General features: G+C 34.9%; 1 protein-coding gene across 5 annotated transcripts in view; it reads right to left on the bottom strand.

Annotated features, from left to right (window-relative positions):
- Positions 1–10412: 10412 nt before the first annotated feature.
- The window catches only part of tim (timeless), a 122864-nt gene continuing 110348 nt past the window's right edge, over positions 10413–22928 (bottom strand). For 3 of the 5 annotated variants that reach the window (XM_067767233.1, XM_067767232.1, XM_067767234.1), the window contains exons 17-18: positions 20868–21812; positions 10413–12494 (exon numbers count right to left, since the gene is read on the bottom strand). In XM_067767233.1, the coding sequence (XP_067623334.1) occupies positions 12401–12494; positions 20868–21812 (1039 nt within the window). In that variant the 3' untranslated portion in view covers positions 10413–12400. Of the gene's footprint in view, positions 12495–20867; positions 21813–22928 lie in introns of those variants that run through there. The other 2 variants (XR_010949797.1, XR_010949798.1) reach the window with 2 other exon arrangements.

The raw sequence follows: 22928 nt of genomic DNA, 5'->3' as shown, positions 1-22928 counted from the left end.
TACTCAGTTGAGCAGAGCTCACAGAGTATATTAAGTTTGATTGGATAACGGTTGGTTGTACATATATAAAGGAATCGAGATAGATATAGACTTCCATATATCAAAATAATCTGGATCGAAAAAAAATTTGATTGAGCCATGTCCGTCCGTCCGTCCGTCCGTCCGTCCGTCCGTCCGTCCGTCCGTCCGTTAACACGATAACTTGAGTAAATTTTGAGTTATCTTGATGAAATTTGGTATGTACGTTCCTGAGCACTCATCTCAGATCGCTATTTAAAATGAACGATATCGGACTATAACCACGCCCACTTTTTCGATATCGAAAATTTCGAAAAACCGAAAAAGTGCGATAACTCATTACAAAAGACAGATAAAGCGACGAAACTTGGTAGATAGGTTGACGTTATGTTATGACGCAGAATAGAAAATTAGTAAGATTTTGGACAATGGGCGTGGCCCCGCCCACTTTTACAAGAAGGTAATTTAAAAGTTTTGCAAGCTGTAATTTGGCAGTCGTTGAAGATATCATGATGAAATTTGGCAGGAACGTTACTACTATTACTCTATATGTGCTAAATTAAAATTAGCAAAATTGGATTAAGAACACGCCCACTTTTTAAAAAAAAAATTTTTTAAATTCAAATTTTAACAAAAAATTTAATATCTTTACTGTATATAAGTAAATTAAGTCAAAATTCAACTCCAGTAATGATATGATGCAACAAAATACAAAAATAAAAGAAAATTTCAAAATGGGCGTGGCTCCGCCCATTTTCATTTAGTTTGTCTAGAATACTTTTATTGCCATAAGTCGAACAAAAATTTACCAATCCTTCTCAAATTTGGTAGGAGCATAGATTCTATGACGGTAACTGTTCTCTGTGAAAATGGGCGAAATCGATGGAAGCCACGCCCAGTTTTTATACACAGTCCACCGTCTGTCCTTCCGCTCGGCCATTAACACAATAACTTGAGCAAAATCCGATATATCTTTACTAAACTTAGCCCACGTACTTACCTGAGCTCACTTTTTCTTGGTATAAAAAATGGGCGAAATCTGACCATAACCACGCCCACTTTATCGATATCGAAAATTACGAAAAATGAAAAAAATGCCATAATTCTATACCAAATACGAAAAAAGGGATGAAACATGGTAACTGGATTGGTTTGTTGACGCAAAATATAACTTCGGAAAAATCTTTGTAAAATGGGTGTGACACCTACCATATTAAGTAGAAGAAAATGAAAAAGTTCTACAAGGCGAAATCAACAGCCCTTGGAATCTTGGCAGGAATACTGTTAGTGGTATTGCATATATAAATAAATTAGCAGTACCCGACAGATGATTTTCTGGATCACCTGGTCCACATTTTGGTGGATATCACGAGAACGCCTTCACATATACATCTACGGGCCACTCGCTTTTAAAACCCTCATTAATACCTTTAATTTGATATCCATATCGTACAAAAACATACCAGAGTCACCCCTGTCCCACCCTAATGGCGATATCTCGAAAAGGCGTCCACCTATAGAACTAATGCCCCCTCTCTCTTAAAATGCTCAGTAACACCTTTCGTTTGATACCCATATCGCACAAACATTCTAGAGTAACCCCTGGCCCACCCTAATGGCGATATCTCGAAAAGGCGTCCACCTATAGACCTAGTGTCCACTCCCTCTTAAAATGCTCAGTAACACCTTTCGTTTGATACCCATATCGTACAAACATTCTAGAGTCACCCCTGGCCCACCCTAATGGCAATATCTCGAAAAGGCGTCCACCTATAGACCTAATGCCCACTCCCTCTTAAAATGCTCAGTAACAGCTTTCGTTTGATACCCATATCGTACAAACATTCTAGAGTCACACCTGGCCCACCCTAATGGCGATATTTCGAAAAGGCGTCCACCTATAGAACTAAGGATTACTCCCTTTTAAAATACTCATTACCACCTTTCATTTGATACCCATATCGTACAAACACATTCTAGAGTCACCCTGGCCCACCCTAATGGCGATATCTCGAAAAGGCGTCCACCTATAGACCTAATGTCCACTCCCTCTTAAAATGCTCAGTAACACCTTTCGTTTGATACCCATATCGTACAAACATTCTAGAGTCACCCCTGGCCCACCCTAATGGCGATATCTCGAAAAGGCGTCCACCTATAGACCTAATGTACACTCCCTCTTAAAATGCTCAGTAACACCTTTCGTTTGATACCCATATCATACAAACATTCTAGAGTCACCCCTGTCCCACCCTAATGGCGATATCTCGAAAAGGCGTCCACCTATAGACCTAATGCCCACTCCCTCTTAAAATGCTCAGTAACACCTTTCGTTTGATACCCATATCGTACAAACATTCTAGAGTCACACCTGGCCCACCCTAATGGCGATATCTCGAAAAGGCGTCCACCTATAGAACTAAGGATTACTCCCTTTTAAAATACTCATTACCACCTTTCATTTGATACCCATATCGTACAAACACATTCTAGAGTCACCCTGGCCCACCCTAATGGCAATATCTCGAAAAGGCGTCCACCTATAGACCTAATGCCCACTCCCTCTTAAAATGCTCAGTAACACCTTTCGTTTGATACCCATACCGTACAAACATTCTAGAGTCACCCTTGGTCCAGCTTTATGGCGATATCTCGAAAAGGCGTCCACCTATAGAACTAAGGATTACTCCCTTTTAAAATACTCATTACCACCTTTCATTTGATACCCATATCGTACAAACACATTCTAGAGTCACCCTGGCCCACCCTAATGGCGATATCTCGAAAAGGCATCCACCTATAGACCTAATGCCCACTCCCTCTTAAAATGCTCAGTAACACCTTTCGTTTGATACCCATATCGTACAAACATTCTAGAGTCACCCTTGGTCCACCTTTATGGCGATATCTCGAAAAGGCGTCCACCTATAGAACTAAGGATTACTCCCTTTTAAAATACTCCTTACCACCTTTCATTTGATACCCATATCGTACAAACACATTCTAGAGTCACCCCTGGCCCACCCTAATGGCGATATCTCGAAAAGGCGTCCACCTATAGACCTAATGCCCACTCCCTCTTAAAATGCTCAGTAACACCTTTCGTTTGATACCCATATCGTACAAACATTCTAGAGTCACCCCTGGCCCACCCTAATGGCGATATCTCGAAAGGGCGTCCACCTATAGACCTAATGCCCACTCCCTCTTAAAATGCTCAGTAACACCTTTCGTTTGATGCACATATCGTACAAACACATTCTAGAGTCACCCCTGGCCCACCCTAATGACGATATCTCGAAAAGGCGTCCACCTATAGACCTCATGCCCACTCCCTCTTAAAATGCTCAGTAACACCTTTCGTTTGATACCCATACCGTACAAACATTCTAGAGTCACCCCTGGCCCACCCTAATGGCGATATCTCGAAAAGGCGTCCACCTATAGACCTAATGCCCACTCCCTCTTAAAATGCTCAGTAACACCTTTCATTTGATTCCCATATCGTACAAACACATTCTAGAGACACCCCTGGTCCACCTTTATGACGATATCTCGAAACGGCGTCCACCTATGGAACTAAGGATCACTCCTTTTCAAAATACTCATTAACAGCTTTCATTTGATACCCATATCGTACAAACACATTATAGAATTACCCCTGGTCCACCTTAATGGGGACATCTCGAAAAGGCGTCCACCGATAGACCTAAGGCCCACTCCCTCTTAAAATGCTCAGTAACACCTTTCATTTGATACCCATATCGTACAAACAAATTCTAGAGTCAGCCCTGGTCTACTTTTATGGCGATATCCCTAAATGGCGTTCATCCATAGAACTATGGCCTATTCTCTCTTAAAATACTCTTTAATACCTTTCATTTGATACACATGTTATACAACCACATTCCAGGGTTACCCCAGATTGATTTTCCTTATTTTGTCTCCATAGCTCTCAACTGAGTATGTTATGTTCGGTTACACCCGAACTTAGCCTTCCTTACTTGTTTTTTGATTACGTTCTTGTCTGCCAATTTAAATTATTCAATAAACTTTTATGTGATTATTGTTATTGTTTGTTGGTTTAGCCCCCCAGTTGGTTGCTGAAAACATATGTACCATTGACACCTGTTGTTGGTGGCACACCATTCACTCTGTGGCCAAATTAAAAATGTTTGTTTGTGAGTTTGTCGACATACTTAGAGGGTACATCCAATCGATATGTTTCCTTAGTCAGTTTAGACACATTTAGTTTGGAACGTGACTGGGGTGATTTTTGGCTCCCGTGTTGCACTTTTGCTTAACAAAGCCATACAAGACTATTGCATGTCTGTAACAAATTATTAAACATTTAATTTAAACAACATGCAAATATGGTATGAGAGATTTATGTACAAAGTACATATGTATGAAGTAGAGATATGGGCTTCAGACTTTAAGCGGGTGGCACATTATTTGATGTTTTAAGGAGGCGTGTCTCAAAGTAGATTTCTTTTCTCGATTACGCAACTTGGCTCTCACACCTGCACGCAGAGAGGAGTGCAGGACTAGTGGAAACGTTTCTTTGGAGCTTTTCGTTACATATGCCATCCTGCAAGAGAAATAAACGATGCTGCTTACATGAATGCAAGTGGAAGAGCGCTTTAAGTTAGTATCGTTAGCTGAAAAAGAGAGCGACGAAAGAAAGGATAGTCAGAAATGCGTCAGTGCGAAGAGCTAAAACTGGTAGTCAGCAGAAATAGCCCAACGAAAACGGAAACCTGGGAACACTTGTTTTCCCACTTAGGCGGCTACGAAGCACCCAGGGAAGATACTAATGCTTAACCCACTCTTGTCAATAAATACTACTTTAAGCTTCAGCATTATACTTTTAAGCAAAGTTTTTATTCGCCGCAGGGAAAAGATGGCATTTAAGCACTAGCGTTGGTGAATGACTTCCATAGTTTTATTGCAAAAATCCATCTGCCTTGAGGGAACTTTCAAAGCATCGGCTGTCATTCAACGTAGTTTATGAGTCCTTCACTGACGATGGACATGTCCGGCGAGCTGTGAAAATTTCCTACAACTCGAGGGGTGGGGGCATCACAATTTACCGTACAGAAATTTTGCATTATCTAGTTCTTGAGCTTATTTCCTGCCACTACTGACGGCTCTCAGGCTGGAATGCCAGAGGTTGTGGTTGGCGTAAGAATAAGATGGGGTTCCCCACTAAGTAGCGCGCTGATATCAGGGCGATAGCCTCTTGAACAGCATGTGGCAGGAGGAATGTAGATGCTTATAATCTCAAGTTTGACATCGTCTGACCGCACAATTATGCCTTGACATTCTAACATTTTGTCCCAGCGGCAGATGTTGGGGAGAAATGGATTATATTGCAAGATATGATGGATGTTAAATGCGAGGCAGTTATCATTACCCCCCACCTGATTTTTCCTCTGGGTGTTGTATCCATCGCAATTTCGGAGATCGGAGCTGGCAGTTGAATTGCGGTAATTTTTTTTTTTTTTTTTTGTGTTAATGTAATCCAGTTAACTCCGCGATCTTTCAGATTAGCCTTTTGCATTTTAGTTGTAGAATTCTGAAGTGCAACGGGGGGCATACGGGTGGAAACACCTTGATGGATTTAGGCTTAGACGTTCGTGCTGGTGTACCTGGTATTGTTTAGTTGGTGTATGTGTTTTGGCGACACGGTGCAACGAATGCCCCTGGCGGAGGATTACCATTGCTAAGCCCAGAAAACCTGTGAAGGTAGTAATGGCCAAGGCATGTACTGATGTTGCAATCGCGCTGTTAAGCGCGAAGGTGCCGAAGGTACGTTTAAGCGTGAACCGCGTGGGCATAGGAAAATCACAAAAGTTTTTTAAAAATTTCAGGGATTTAGCTCAAATCATCCCGAACGATGCAACCATCCTTTACACGTGAAACACGAACATGAGTATGACCGTATTAAATTCTTTTCCGGTAAAATCAGTAACCCAACTTCCTAGGACCAGAGTTGGGTTCAATACATTCACGGAACAGGAAGGTATGGAGCAGTCCAGCAACAAGGAGCTGCTTTGAGGACGACAATTCGTGGGAGGGATGTAACAAATTAAATGGATTTTCATTGAAATGACAGCACTTGGTCGGGAAAAAAATACCAAGTCACTCCTGTACATAGAACCGGATGCCGTGGGAAGCGTCAAATGTCACCCCAACAAAACACCAATCACTACAATGCCCAACGTTATAATATAGTAATCCAAATAAAACATATTTATATGCAGTGCCTTACTTTAAGTGAGTTTTATTTTATTTTTAAGGAAATATATTTATTTGTATATATAGATATATATTTTTATATATACTATATAGGTATTTTTGTATATAAGAATAGCATGCAATTTTTAATTTTTCTCAATTTTGTACTTAATATTAACATTAATTTTAATTGTATATAAATATTCATTCAATATTTCGTAAATATACTACGTTTATTAAATTGTATAAGTATGTGTAAATGTGTATATAGTAAGCGTCGAAAACAAAAGTATCCAAGTAGCTGAGATCAATAACGAAATCTAAATAAAATTTATTAACATTAGCGAACAGAAAAATAACAGTGGCAAATTTTATTAAGTTTTGTGAATTAATTTCACATTTCTTTTTTTCCATAATTTAAGAAAAAATGTCAATGAATTTTGCAACCAATACTATACAAACCGATTTCAAAAAACATTTTCGAAAAAGTTCGAATAAATCAAGCTTTTTATTGGGGGTTCTCTAAAATTGTATGATTATGCAGTTGTTTAGCCCGGTAAAATTTAGTTAAGCAAAAAATAAGTTATAGGCCTCTCAATATTTTTTTTTCGAAAGGTGTTTCAGATTATCTTCCAAATAAAAAAAAATGTCACCCTTTGTATGGAGGAAATTCTGAAACTTCCTTCAGAAAAAAATTTTCAAAAATCATTGCGTATTTTGAAAAGCCTCTTTCTTGTACTTTGTGAGAATAAAATTCATTGGACTTCCAAACTGCATACGCAACAAAGATCAGATAAAGTCCAAATAAAATGTTCGAAATTTTCGTAAAATTTACGAATTTTTTTCGAAAACCTTCTTGAGATTAGTTTGCATAGTTTCAGTGAAAGAATTTCACAATTTTTTTCTTAAAATAAATAAAAGAAAAAAAATTAAAATTTAATTGATGAAATTTGGTAAAATTTGCAGCCTCTATTTTTCTGTTTGCTGCTGTATGTATTACCAAAGATTTATCGAAGAGTAAAGATGTTGCAGGGACGAAAAATAGTGTGAAGCAAGCTTCACAAAATTCTAGTAGGTCACATTCACCACCTACCACAGCAGAATTTGTTAAACTACCACTGTCTGTATTTGTTATTTAACAACTGCGAATAACGTTTTAAAAGCCAATTTTTGCAAAACGTGTTTTTTTGCAGATTTCCGTTACTGTTACTCTCTTGCATCTCTAAAACATCAAATAAGTTAAAATTACGTACTAAAGGGCAATTAAAAAGCAATTAGAAGAAGTCAGTCCGTGAAGAACGTCGTAAGTTACACGCAAAATGATACGATCGCAGTTGTCGCAGGTAATTGATAAGTGTAACAGAGGTACAAAAAGGAAGTGTAATGTTGAAAATTGGAAAGATATTAAAGACAAAAAGTTAAGAAATAGTGGAAATGCATATACAACCAGGAAAAACAAAAGTATCCCTCAAAAACACGCCAATTGCCAAAAATTTAGTGTTGGTCAAATGAAGGACTATTTTGTCAAATTCTATGTAAAAACTTATAATGAATAAACTGTTTTTTTATCGTATTTGCTCGAATTGAGTGAGCCTCGAAGAAGAAGAGTTAAACATGTTCATGCTATAATTTGATTAAAAAAAACGCGGAACTTAACAAATTATGCGATGCCTCTACTTCGAAAGGAATACATTAATATAAGTGATGAGAAAAAAAAATATCTCCTTGCAATGACGTCATACTTGCCTGAGAAGTACGCAGAGTTCTATAAATCGATCTGCAGTAAATAAAGATAGTATATAAATCTCTTACTTGAAAGAGCACTCTTACACGATGGTTTTTCGCCCTCTTTATGTAAAAGTGGCGGTGAAAACACTCGGAAATTAATATTTAAAAAGCAGTAAACAAAAAAGATAGGTTGGAAAGTTATTGTGTAAATGGGCTCAAAGCAAACCAAGCTTTATTCACAATTTTTGGAATATTTTCATTTCTGTTTTGAATACATTTTTGTCTTGATGCCGAATTAACTTTTTGTATGAAATAAATAAACTGTAAGCATTCTATAATATACTCCTTATTTAAAAAACAAACAAATACATATTTTTTTGCGATAGTAACATTTTAAATCCGTTCCTACAAACCGTATTGCCCAGTGGAACAACGTTTTAAAAGCCATCAGTACAGATGCTGTGCATAATGGAAAAACGTTTTAACTGCTGTCGCGCTTGGGATATGAAACGTTTTTCCACTGAAAAAAGTTTTAAAATGACCGCTTACTAGTAATTCGAAATTGAAATTCCTCAATTTTTTTCATATAAGTTATTAGTGTCATTGTTTTGGACAAGCCAACAATACAGGAACAAAAAACAATCACAAAGCCTCCATAAAACGTTTTTTTTCTTTCCTGTAAAAAAACGATTTTGTCATTTACAACGTTATTCGCGGCTCCGCTTCAATTATTTGTACACTTTTTATTCAGCTAATCTGTTCAGTATTTATATTTTTACACTCAAAAACTACAATCGGTGTATTTTGTGTGCTTAAATTATGTTAAAACTTGTGTTAAAGTTTGTGGTGTGGTGGAAGTGACCTACTAGAATTTTGTTACGCTCCGCTGCTTTCCACCGAAGTTTGCGCCTGCAACATCTTTACTCTTCGATCAATCTTTGGTATTACTAAGAACTTATGTATAATTAAAAATACGTACGTAAATATGTGTGTGTGTGTGCATTGAGAATTACTTAAACAATTTAAGTATGCAACGAAAATGCTTGTGGTAGTTTACAGTTCCGATGAATAGTGATCTAGATCCCGAAAAATTTAACATGTAAATGCAACAACAAATGTATCCGTATGGATAACATTGTTGCTGCATTTGAATGTTAAATTTTGTGTCGGGATGTAGATCACTGTCCATTGGAACGCGGGGATTGATATTGATATGACATGGTTGGCAATATCGCGCTATGAGTCGATATGTAGCGATATGAAGTCGATATCACTAAGGTACGGTTTTTCAAAACAAGTTCAACTCAGTTAGTCAGTCCACTTTAACTAAAGTTCACGTTGAGTTTAAGCGGTCAAGCTGGTAGGGTTTAGACTCTAGTTAACCTATCAGTTATTTGCGTTCGTTCGCAATGTCGTCGAATATACCCAACAAGCATTTGAGCTTCAGTATCACTAGAGCTCATGCTGATTACTAGCATAATTCCAAACACCAAAGCGTTGTTTCGAGACAGTGGCTCAACTTCCCAGCAAAAAAGGGAATATTTTTTAAAAGTAAAAAATGCTATTACTTAAATTGAGAAAAAAAAAAATAGTTCTTAATTTGTACTCAAGTGTAGTTCTCTAATTGGACTCAAACGTTAAAGCCAAAGCTAAAGAAATTTCACGAAAATAAATTAAATCATGTATACATTATTTTTTAATTATGACGCTTCATTAATCCTACCAACAACTTCTTAATTTCTCGCAATAAACATCCATTGACTTTGGTGGCACCACCTTGGAGAAGATTGTTTTTCAACTCTACTTCAACTCAATATACAATGTAGGATACTGGGGAAATGTGCTAGATATTGTTTTAAGAACTATAAATTTCTCAAAATCTCTCAAAGGTTGGGGAATAATTTGAGAATGATGTTGGACATCAACTCGAGAACCATAAGTTTTACAAAATTTCCCAAATTTCAGTCAGGTTTAAAAATAATTAGAGAATGATGTTGGATATCAACTCCAAAACTATGTAGATAAATATTTCTCGAAGGCTGAAGAAATATGTTTTCATTGTCTGTTGGATAAACAAAATCCAGCTGTTACCGGATTTATAAGTTATATAAATAAAGAAAAACCAGTGTTGCCGTACAAAAAAGCTTACCCCAAAGTCGGCCTTAAGCTGTGACTGAAAAACTGCTCTGTAATTTAACTCGAGTTTAAATTTGACTAGAGTTTAAGCAAACTTAGTTTAAGCATACCTTAACCAACTACTGAAAAACCGGGTCTTACTTCGCCTTCATAAAATCTTGTGTGGATTATGTATGGTCTAGTCTGTATTATGTTTAGTCATATTTTTGTCGCAGGTTTTTGTATTTCTTTTGTCTCTGTCGAAATTTTTAAAAAAAAATATAACACAACAGTGAAATGAAATAATACAATAACATATTTTAAAGTTTTTTAATTTGAATTAGAAATATTAAAGAAAAAACTAATTCATGTCCGATAAATTTAAAGTAATGTTTTTAAAGGGTTTTTCTTTTACATATTTTTAAATATAACAACACATTTTCTTAAAATTTAAAACATCAATTTCAAAATAAATTACTTAAATTTTATAAATTTTTTTCGACTACTCAAATGTTCACTTCATTAATTAGGTATTATATATGTATATTTATATATCAATATATAAAGGTAGCCTATATAGCAAACTATTTGTAATTTCTTTGTAATATATGTTATTTATTAGAGTGAATTAACTTCTTTTGCGTCGTCAGGTTCCGATTCTTCAGAAAATCTTTTGAAAAAAACTCCATTGTACCATGGTTTTAAACCTGGAGTTTGCATTACATAGCACAATTGTACCATTATTGCATATGCTAAAGTGCAGAAACTTTTATTTTTTGGCTCGTATATACTCGGCTCAATTTTCTAAGAAACATGGCATTATTTCTCGATCTTCCTAAAGCTTCGTACAGCAAGTTTCAATGACCCAAAAATTGCGTTTTCTACGTTATCATGGCATTACCTGCAATATCCAGAGAGGAACCCGAAGTATCACAACTTACGATATTTGTGCAGAGTTTCCAGATATCGAAAACTATAACGACCCCGATAGTTGGCTGCTGTTGATTCTACACCCACGATCTTTTGTACTTGTTTTTCATAATTTTATGTTAGAGTTTGAATCAGCTGGGAACGATGTCCAAAAGAAAAACTGATTAAAAATCGCAAGAACAAGCAATCATCTGATGTGATGTGAGATCATTGTGAATTCATACAAGTGACGTATATTTGAAAAAAAAAACGTTCACAATAGTAAACAGCCTGGATCACCTGTTAAATCGCTTTTCGATTACTTAAACCATTTGCTCTATATCGTTTTTCAAATATTTTTGTAAACAACATTTTTTTAAATGTTTGCGGAACTGGCTGAGTATTAATATGTAGTCCAATTTTCGGTAGACACTTTCAAAGGAAAAGTTGGTTTGAAACAAAAATGGAGAGTTCATGTCTATTCAATTTATTTACCATGTGTAAAAAACATACCTATCTTCCATTCTCTGGCCATTCGCGACAACCATTCTCCGTGCCAGCTATTATTTGACAGTTAGGTATGGCAATCGAGGAATAGAAAGATTTTTCAATTGTATGAATTCACAATATGTGAGATAAAGCGAGTTTTCGGGAATCCGCTTTGTTTATTGGAATGTGTTTTTTTTTTCCTTCTTCTGATCTACTCTTATACTATGTTCACGTTGGCCATAAATACGTATTCTCCTTCTTAATGAGTACTGTCAAACTGAAAAACGGCTCATAGGCTCGAGATAATGAAATAATAATAAAGGACGGAATGCAGACTGGCACAAGGCTCTCCAAAAGAAAGTTTGTTTAGGATGAAGGCAAATCCTTCAAAAATTATGCAAAATTAAAAACATTAAATATTTGTGTTTGCAAATACATACATAAATTCTATATTTTTGACACTAAAATATTTTTGCAGTTATGTATGTATGTATGTATGTATGTAAAATGCATAGGTAATATCATTTCTGTATATATGTAGATATAGTTTGGCCAATACTAAATTTGGTGAAAGCATTTAAAATACATTTTAACAGCGCGTAGATATTTTGTATAATTTTTGTAATTCTCGTTAAAAACAATTTGACTACATTTAACATCGAAATATTTTTTCAAACAGATCAAATATTTTCTTCCCTTCACAAAATCACATTCTTTACTGTCTAAAGGTCATTTTTAGAAAATAAATTTGCCTGATTCTTAAATACTTATGATTAATATATAAGTATTTACTTTAATAATTTTTTTAGTATTCTCCTTAGCTCTTTATAATTAACTATTATTTTCTTATTTGTGTAGTTGTGTATGTTTTTGTTTAAGTGTTGAGATTTTGTTGTCATCTTTAAGCGAAATGACCATCAGGAAACTCATTTTTATCTTCCTCATCACTGACATACATTCGCGTCAAATCGGAGGCGACAGAAGCACAGTCGCTGCTGTAATGCATAAAAAGAATATTAAAAGAAAAATTAGTAAAATTTTGTTTCAGATAGAAGTTACTAAAACTCGTTAGATTTTACGTGTACAATTTTTTACATAAGACCATGCGCAGATACGCCTTGCATATGACCATACAACGAATATAAAACGCTAAGTATATGGGGTATTCCATCCCATTTCGACTAATTTTGAGCCCGACCCCTTTAGAATTGGCTGAAAGTTTTTCTTCTTTTTCTAGCTTACGAAAGACGTTTTTCTCGGCCCACTCCGGGATTGGTGGGGATGATTGCAGAATTGATTGAAGTTTTTTATGAGAAAAAAAGGCGACATTCGAAAAATCTCGAAAAACTGAAAAATTACAAAAAAAAACTTTAAAAATTTTTTTGTATTTTTTCGAAAAGTACATTTAAAAACATATTTAAAAAAAAAAGATCCCAAACGGTCAATTTTTGAAAAACTTATAGCATTTTGAAAACAAAAAGGGTGTTTTTTTTAAAAATTCATAACTTTTTTTGAGTTGGATGAAAAAATTTGAAAAACTTCTGAAAAACGTCTTTCGTAAGCTAGAAAAAGAAGAAAAGCTTTTAGCCAATTCTAAAGGGTTCGGGTTCAAAATCGGTCGAAATGGGATGGAATACCCCATATACAATTAAGGCGAATCCGCTACAAGCTGGTGACATGCTAAGGCGAATCGGTATAAAGTGATAGCAAAGCGAATTCAACCCAACTCGCCGTACAGCAGAATGTTAAATCTATACAAGGTGATGACAAAGCGACTTCAATCGATTCGTGATTTCAAAAGAAAATTGGGATTGATTTCGATTAACTGACATATTGCTGTACCAAGGAGTTTTATGGGAAATTATTAAGAACAAGCAATCAGCTGATAGGATAACACCACCTGGTACTGAATTCGCCTTGATAAATGCATACTAATCGAAACTAAACCTCACATACATCGTATTTGTTCCGTATAATCTATGCAATAAACTCATTTCATTGAAATGGAATATTTGCTAATAATACCGTTGAATAATCTCGATTAAAACTATTGAATTATCGTGACGCCTAGATAGGGTGCTGCTTCAACAACAAGAACATAGACTCACATGCGATAATATCGGTGCTTCAAAACGAGTCATGAATATGAATTTTTTTAATGTTCCGACATGGTAGGTTTACGCCGAAAAATGCTCACCTACTACACTGGATCTATACTTAAAAATACAAATTTTTATGAATAATAAAATAATAAATGATTATTGATGATTATGAATTATGAATAATAAATAATAAAATAATAAAATTGTTTTCAAATACCATCAAATGTAGAAAAAAATAGCCTTCACATAGCAAATAATGTTGGCGCCATTCACTCAACCGATAAACCAAATTTTTGGGTGCATTCCACAATCAAGTATGGCTCGTAAACTAGCCAGAGTTGCAACTAAAGGTACTTGGTGGTATACATACACATACATGTATGGGCTCAAGTACTAAAAACAATAATATTATTTTAAAGTACGTCAAATAAAAAGTGAGATGCAAGTTACGGCTTGTCGACAATTAACCAAATATGGCGAAGGGATTAGGAAAATGGCAAAATAAACTAATAAAGAGCCTAAAGCACAACTGAAGCGCTCAGATAAAGAGTGCGTTTAGTAGTGTTATTATTTGTTGGCATATGTATGTAATTTAAACCATACATAAAAGTAAAACAATTGCAGACATAAATATACAAATATGGACTTAAACAAATGCTCATGAATAAGTATAAATACATGTACATAAGTACAGCAACAAATAGAAAAATAGTGCCAATTTTTTTTTAATATATTCAGTTAATTTCTTTTACTCAACATTTTAAGAAAAACTTGTATTAACTTTGTAACTGAAACTATACAAACCAATCTCATAAACGTTTTCGAAAAAAATTGGAGTGACTTTTAAAAAAATTCGATAAAATTTTAGGAAAGCTTCGAACTTTATATTTGTGGTACCCAGAACTTTTTTGAGTATGCATTTTTTTAGCCCAACCATTTTTAGTCCAACAAAATACAAGTTATAAATCTCTTAAAATTTGCATTGATTTTTGACAATTTTTTTTCAAAGGTGTTTCAGATTTTTTTCCACATAAAAAGAGTTTCACACTTAGTATGGAGGAAAATCTAAAACAACCTTCGGGAAAAATATATTCATAAATCAATGCAAATTTTGACAGACCTATAACTTGTATTTTATTATATAAAAATTGATCGGGCTACAACACTGCATAATTATAATAGAAAGTTCAGGAAACTCTAAATAAAAACTTCGAAGTCTTCGCAAAATTTTCCAATTTTTTCAAAACAATTTGGAAATTGATTTGCTTAGTTTCATTTACACAATTCACACAATTTTATCTCTAAAAAAGTATTTTAAATTTAAAATGACATGAGCCCGATTTTAGTTTTTTAAAATAGGTTTTAAGTTGGTGGTCTGCTGTCAAAATTTGCGAGAAATTAAAGAATTTGCTATTTAAACGCGATGAACTTAAATGGAAGTGAAAAAAGGCTTCCCCGACAAGCAAATATACGTCAGGAGCTAATTTAATATATCTAGAATGCGTATTAATATGTTTGTGACGAAAAATACACAATCTTAAAATGTGCGATGGTTACTTGGCTCCACATATGCGAAATCTTTAATTAAGACTATTCCGCATTGAAAGATATTTGTGAGTTTTGATATTTTAGTATCTTTTGAGGAAAAAGTAGCATCCTATACTGATTTTGGCATTAAATTTAGAAATAAATATTCAATGAAAGGAATTATTTACCACAGGCGTCGATTTTTAAACATGTCAAAAAATTTCGGGAGAGGTGTCAAATGACGCGTTTTAATTTCGGAAGCAATAATCCGAAGGCGGCAAAGTAATACTTGTACTCTGTCAAGATGTTTTTGCAAGAAAAAAAGTTTAAGACTTTAATGTGGTTGGTGTAATTTTGGTGATATTGTTGTACACAGAAAAGATTTAACTAAAAGGGCATTTTGCGATGATACAATTTTCACCAGTTTCGCAGCCGTTTGAGGGTAATTATTTGGTTTTTTGTGAATATCTATTAATAAAAAACAATTTCCTAATTCCGACTCCTAATTATTGAATTACGTTACAGAATTCTTGAATTCAATTCTGCTGGCATTTCCTTTTATGTCTTCTATTACCCTTTACAATTGCCAATTTCTTTTAAAAGAAAGCGTGAAATAAAACACGGAATACAACAAGAATTAGCAACAAAAATTTTAAAAACTGCTTGGGCGCTGCTGAACTACTTCCCCCTTTTATCACCCTCTTAGCCTATGTCATGATCGACTTGGGTTCAATGATTTTCTAATGTAAAAGGGACTTACACTTTGCAGGTCCATATACAATGGCTCAACATTCTAGGTCACTTCTTTCCTATAGAAAACTATACTAAACTCTGATTTAACCTGCTTATCATTGAATGTCCTGCATACTTATTAGTATCGAGGTTAGAGATATCCCTATTCGGTTTCGGCTATATTAAATTAAACGTCTTTAACGGTTAGGACCACCTAACATTTAAGCTTTGCATCATTTTGGCCGTCACATCTGTCTTAATGAAAACAACTTTTCTTTGCAACATTCTACAAACTATATAAACTATTCAACATGAATACGAGTGTATGAGTGGATAGCCTTGTTGCTTTAAGGAGCACATATCCGCCCTAACTATTTATTCGTTTATGTTGCGAGATTTGAATAAGTATGTTCATGTTCAATTAAAAGATTGTGCACTCAATTTTAAATTGACGGCTGATAAAAAACAACGATTTTTTACAAAACGTTTGCTAATAACTTTTAAATAGAATTGAATGATAATTATCCGCCACCGGATTATGAACAAAACGCGTTTTCAGGGACTCCTTTGACATTTTTTGTGCTATTGTAAGAGTTTTTGTTCAGTAAAAAATTACCGTTTTTTATACGTGGTGTCAAGTAACCACGCTTGTAAGGAACAGGGTGAACTTTTAAAATTTCTAAAAAATTTCTTCATAGCGCCAATCAATACCTTTTTTTCTTGCGGATACCCTGTACATCCTTATTTTAGCTGAAAACTGTGTTTAATATGTGTATGACAGACCAAAATTTAAATCCCATTTTTAATTTAGGCAAGATTTTAACTAAAGAGTATTTTAGTCAGCGACTATGATTACGGGTCTAAGAATTTAATTGACAAAATTTGATAAAACATTTACCATTGCTATTTTTGTGTTCGCTACTGTATGTATGTGAATACGTTCAACTTGTGAGGGATAAATGCTTGGCGTTCAGTTTGCCGTGCGTATTTGGATACCTTCATTTGTTACCTGATTTTTTAGCTTCACTGGTGTTAAACCTAACGGTCTCAATAAAACTAGCACGAATAGCCAAAACAAGAGAGCTCATATATGGAAAAAAAGTAATAGTAACTATCAACATATAGAGCAATGTTTTCTTTCTTCTATTCATAAATTTATATATTGAAGTCAGATCCGTTAACCACTTCGTAAATTTTAATCGCATAACGAACAAAATACTTTAGTGCATGTTTGGAATTTTTTTTATTGTGAAATGGTATGTACGGTATTTATGAATGAATACATTTTTTATGCATTGTGAACATACTATTATGTTCTGAATGCAAAATAGACCAGCAACTGATAATTAGCGTTTAATGAAGCTTAATCACAAACAATCGCATTGTGGTGATTTATGGTTTTGTTGTAGTACATATGCCCATTTCGCACTCATTGCCCTTTTACACAGTTCAACCTTGAGCGAATTTTCAGTACTTTTTCGCTGCTGACTTTTTCGTAACCGGTTCATTTCTCGGAACTTTTGATTATTTCAAGTACATTTTGTACCCAACTACTTTTTTTGGATCGATTTCTTTTCGGTACTTTCATTAACTAGTTTTTTCTCGGTACTCTTGACTTTTCAGAACCAGGGACTTTTTTGGTAACAGCGAATTTTTGCAACTGGTTCTTTTTCTGAGCCGAGTGTATCGAAACCGGATTTCAGTACGACTGACTTTATGATTCAGTTCCTTTTTGCCAATAGACGGGTAATTTTTTATAATAGTAGTATACTTATTTTAGCCGGTAAATATTTCAGTAGTAATAACGTTTTCGTAACCGTTTTTCTTTCTTTCCGCATCCGGATAATTTCTCATAATCGGAAGATTTTCTTTTTCTGTTTCGGACGGAAGCGCATGAGAATCAGTAAATCAATCAGCGGTACAACTCTTGTTGTAGTAGGTCAAACAATTAATTTCAAAATTTTTCGAAACAAATCTTGAGATAGGGCGACCAAAACAGCTGATATTCCACTCAGCAGTCGATATATTTTATCAAGAGCCTTTCCTTCATCAGATCCCTTTCGGGTGCCTCTAAGAGATTTTTAACAACGGCTATAATGTAATTACATGGAATCGGATCCCAGTTCCCGAAGGATCGGAGGGTAACGAAACAAGTTATCCACGCATCAATATGTTTGAAAGAGTTGGCGAATTTATCTAAATTTGTCATTAGAAAACATGCAGAAAATTTGTGGTTATATCCATATATGAAATAATGCGGGAAAGAAAGCATAACGATTTCGGAAACTGAGCTATCTTCTTGCGCATATCGACACCCGCCAGCAGAGAAACCCGAAGGTCTACATCGCGCTGGAAAAACAGATTGAGAATGAATTGAACTCCCTTTGTGTTTACAAAAAAACGTAAATATCAATTTGGGACTAATAAACGGACATATCTATAACTTTTTGATAACAAATCGATAACATGTCGAAATCTTTTTGGTAACATATCGTTAACTCATTGATAAATAGTCGAAGACTTTTCGATAAATAATCAAGAACTTTTCGATTCAATATCGAAAACTTTCGATAAAAAGTCGATAACTTGCCGATCAAACATAAGTTACTCATTGATACGCTTTGTTATCGATAAAAAAATTTATAGTACATTCCCTCACAACTTCATTAATTTATTTTTATAGTTAGAGTTATTTACTATCCAATGTACTCGGTTTTATGGTTCGAAGAGGTTCGCCTTTTTTTTTTTTTTTTTTTGTTTTTTGCGTGTCATATGTAGTATGTAGATTCGTACCCAATTAAAATTGAGAAACTAAAATATTTAGTTTTCTGTATCATAGTCGAGGTTTTGCGTTAGGAGTAGCAGAGATGTCACTTCTTCGGATATTTCCTCATGCTTACTAAGTAATTACGATCTTCTCGATGAAATAAATGGGTCAGAAGTAACTAACAAATTATTTAAAATGTCCTCATTTGTGGCTTTGCGGCTAATTTTTCTTGCATGGTCTCGACGATATGATCTAAAATCTTTATTTCTGGATTCAGCGGCTTATTCGGACAACTTTCCGATAGGAATGGAACCAAAATGCTCTATTATTGAAGCTCCGTGTAATAAAATTTTATGTACACTTGAAGGCATGTAATACCATTCATATAAATAAAATAAATAAATGTAAGGCGCGATAACCTCCGAAGAGATCTAAGGCTGAGCTTCTCTTCCAATTTGCGTCGTGCTCCTCGTGATTTTCCCTACAAATTGTCCGGACGGGACCTACATGTTTTATGCCGACTCCGAACGGCATCTGCAAGGCAGATGAGTTTTCACTGAGAGCTTTTCATGGCACAAGTACACTCGTAGCGCTTTCCAAACACTGCCGAGGGGCGACCCCGCTTAGAAAAATTTTCTTCTAATTGAAAAACCTTATTTCTAAAATTTTGATGTTGCTTTGCCCGGGGTTCGAACCCAGGGCATACGGCGTGGTAGGTGGAGCACGCTACCATCACACCACAGTGGCCGCTCATATAGTTCGACGTAAACTCGAATGGTTTCTCTGGCGTACACGTTGAACTTTTGTACATTTATTGGACACCCACATGAAAGTGCCGCTAATATTATAGAGAATCTTTGAATGAGATTTTAACTAACACCAGTTATACAGGCGGTAGATTTAATGGCAACGAAAAATCGTCTAACGGTATTTTCATCATTCGTTGTACCGTGCCCTTGCTTTACCACGTCTACCAATAAACCAGTCTGAATAGTAAAAATTATTTTACTGAAAATTGGAAAAAATACCTAGATGTACACTAGACTGGGTCGAAAAAAAAGTTGCTAATGTCCGCCCCTAAATTTGAAGATTATGTTGAGAGGGTTTCGGAAAAATTTTTTTTAATTTTTTTTTTTTTGATCCTTCGAAATACAGCCCAAAAGGGTATTTCGTTGTAACTTGGTTATTTGATGTCCGATTTTTAAAATTGATATGTCATTATTTTGGCCTTGAAAAGCTTCACATTTCCGTTTAATGTCCTTTTAAGCTATGAAGTCGTTTTCCATGATTAGGTCTGCTAACAAATGTGGACGTGGTCCGCTCTTTTCCTTTATTTGAAGGGCTGAAATATTTTTTTGAGAAATTTAGTATAACAGCTGTTATACGAGGTGAAATGTCAGAAGTCAGAGTCTGACTTTAGTCAGAAGTCAGAGTTCGACTTTTCACCTCGTGTAACAGCTGTTATACTAAATTTCTCAAAAAAAGATTTCAGCCCTTCAAATAAAGGAAAAGAGAGGACCACGTCCACATTTTTGATTTTTCAATTTGCTGAACGCGTTAACAAAAAAATAAAATTTCGAAATGTAGAATTTCGAACTTCGAACTTCGTAAGCCGATACCTAAAATTTTGTTAGCTGACCTAATCATGTGAAAACGACTTCATAGCTTAAAAGGACATTAAACGGAAATGTGAAGCTTCTCAAGGTCAAAATAATGACATATCAATTTTAAAAATCGGACGTCAAATAACCAAGTTACAACGGAAAAACCTTTTCTGCTGTATTTCGAAGGATCAAAAAAAATTTTAAAAAATATTTCCAAAACCCTCTCAACATAATCTTCAAATTTAGGGGCGGACATTAGCAACTTTTTTTTTTTGTATGGGGACCAACCCAGTCTAATGTACACATATGCTCGTTAGGGTATGTCGATATGAAACCCAGTTACTAAAAGTGTCATTAAACTTTTAAATTAGGTTTTACGAAAAAGTGTTATATAACAAAAAATTATGGGAAAAGATCACAAAATACGAAAATAAAGTCCTAAGTCCCAAATTCTCAATTTCGTTCCACTGTGCGTCGCCCCGCTTATATTCTGGCTTCCGCCATACCAGGCATTTAAATTTTTTGTGTATCCAGTAGTTCTTAAGTAAATATTTTACTAAACGTATTTATATGCGTATATGCATTTAAAATAAATTTGATTAAAATAAAAACTTAAAAACAAAATATTTCACTTACAATGCAGATCCATGTTCGTAAACAGCAGCAACCATGGCGCTATATTCACTCTCCAAATTTACCTGAACACCGCCAACTGCACCGATCGTCGTACCACCAACATCAAAGCTTAAAATATTACCAGCGGCGACACCTACACCGCCATCAGACGCGGCTGTAGCAGCAGCAACTGCAACCTCCGCTGTGGCAATACTTTTTATATCAACGCTTGGCTGTTGTGCCTCGGTACGTTCGTATGTCTTTAATGCTGCATCAATTTGTTGTTGTTGTTGTTGCAACAATTGTTGTTGATGATGTTGTTGTTTAGCTTGTAATTGTTGTTGTTGATGATGATGTTCTTTTTGCATTTGTTGCTGTTGTTTTTGATAGATAGTTAAATTGTTTGTAGCAGCTGTTCCTACCGCTGTCATTGCTGTTGCTGTCACCGAAGACATTTTTGTTGGTGATGATGCTTGCATTGCTGCAGGTCGAATGTTTGCAACGCACTGTGTTGTGGCTGATGTTGTTGTTGTTGCATTATAATTCTCATTTTTGTTGTTATGACAATTGTTGCTACTACTGTTCGTATTATTCTCGTTGCTGCTGCAACTGTTACTCTCGTTGCCAGCGCCGTTGTTATTGTTGTTGCTGCTATTTATATTGTAGTTGCTGCAGCATTGTACCAAATCATTTGAGCTTTTGTTATTATCATTCTGGTTGTTGTTGCTTGTGCTGCTGACGGCGTTGCTGCTAGTGCTATTCGATTCAATATTCGATCCAATTATTTTGTTGACGGATGGACACTGGTCTGTGGGGATTTTTATTGTTAAAATTGAGTCTGTAGCAGTTGTTGATGTATGAATTGATCTATGTTGCTGAATTGTTGTATTTGTTGAGGTTGAAATTGTTGAAGTTGTTGCTGTGGTGGTTGTCACCAATCTTGATAATGCTGCTTCGGTTGTTGTGCTATAACAAGAACAGCAAAAAAATACATACAAGTTTATTGTAATACTTAATAATAGCAATCAAAGTTGTTGACATATAAAAGTGTCGCTTTGCAGTGTTAGATGAAATACCTAAATATACAGTGGAGGGTTAAGAAATTTAACAATTAACTAACTTCGTTATGAACAGAACCAATAATATGAAGCAAAATTAATACAAATGCGACTATAAATATAGTTTGAAACAGCAATACAAATCCGAGTAGCAATACGAATTACAAAAAGCAAATGAACATGAGATAGATAAGGATTATGAATTACAGTACTGAAAATAATATGTCAACTCGAGCGGCGCAACAAAATTTACTCTGTTGGATCTAGTACCTATGATTTTTTTGTTGATTTATAGACCAATTTGAAACAATTTCCAGAAGTTGTTCCGAAACATTTTCTAAAATAAGCGGAAGTGATTCTGAAATAATCTCGAAATAACCCAGAAGTAGTCCCGAAATGTTTCCTAAAATAATCCCGAAATTATCCTAAAGTTGTTCCTAATTGGTCTTGAAATGGTTTTTAAGTGATTCAGAAAATAATCCAGGAATGATCCTGAAATTACCCTATAAGCGCACCGAAATAGTTTCGTTATGATCCTTGAAACAACACTGAAGTGTTCCTGAAGTCATCCCGAAAATAGCTCCAAAGTGATCATGAAATGATTCATAAAATAGTCACGTAATGATCCTGAAGTTGTTCCCAATTAGTCTGGAAATGGTTTCGAAATTATTTAAAAAATAGTCCGGAAATCATCCTGAAATAGCCCCATATTCGTACCGAAATAGTTTCGTTATGATCCTTAACAAAATCTTCAAGTGTTGCTGAATTCATCCCAAAAATATCCCCGAATAAATCTTGAAATGATTTTGTAATTTTCCCATAATAGTTGTGAAAGAGTCTAGATCCTGAAGATGTTCTAAGTGAAACCTAAAATGATTCCGAATGATACTAAAATTTCTCCAAATTGGTCTTGAAATAAATTCTAAATGATTTCGAAAATAGTCCAGAAATGATCTTGAAATTGCCCCATGACTGCGCCGCAATAGTTTCGAAATGATCCTAAACGTATACTGAGTCTTTCCAA

The sequence above is a fragment of the Eurosta solidaginis genome, chromosome 2 (assembly GCF_040869045.1).
Source record: "Eurosta solidaginis isolate ZX-2024a chromosome 2, ASM4086904v1, whole genome shotgun sequence".
Classification (NCBI taxonomy): domain Eukaryota; kingdom Metazoa; phylum Arthropoda; class Insecta; order Diptera; family Tephritidae; genus Eurosta; species Eurosta solidaginis.
The sequence above is the reverse complement of the archived record's forward strand: the minus strand, read 5'-3'. Positions and strand labels throughout refer to the sequence as shown.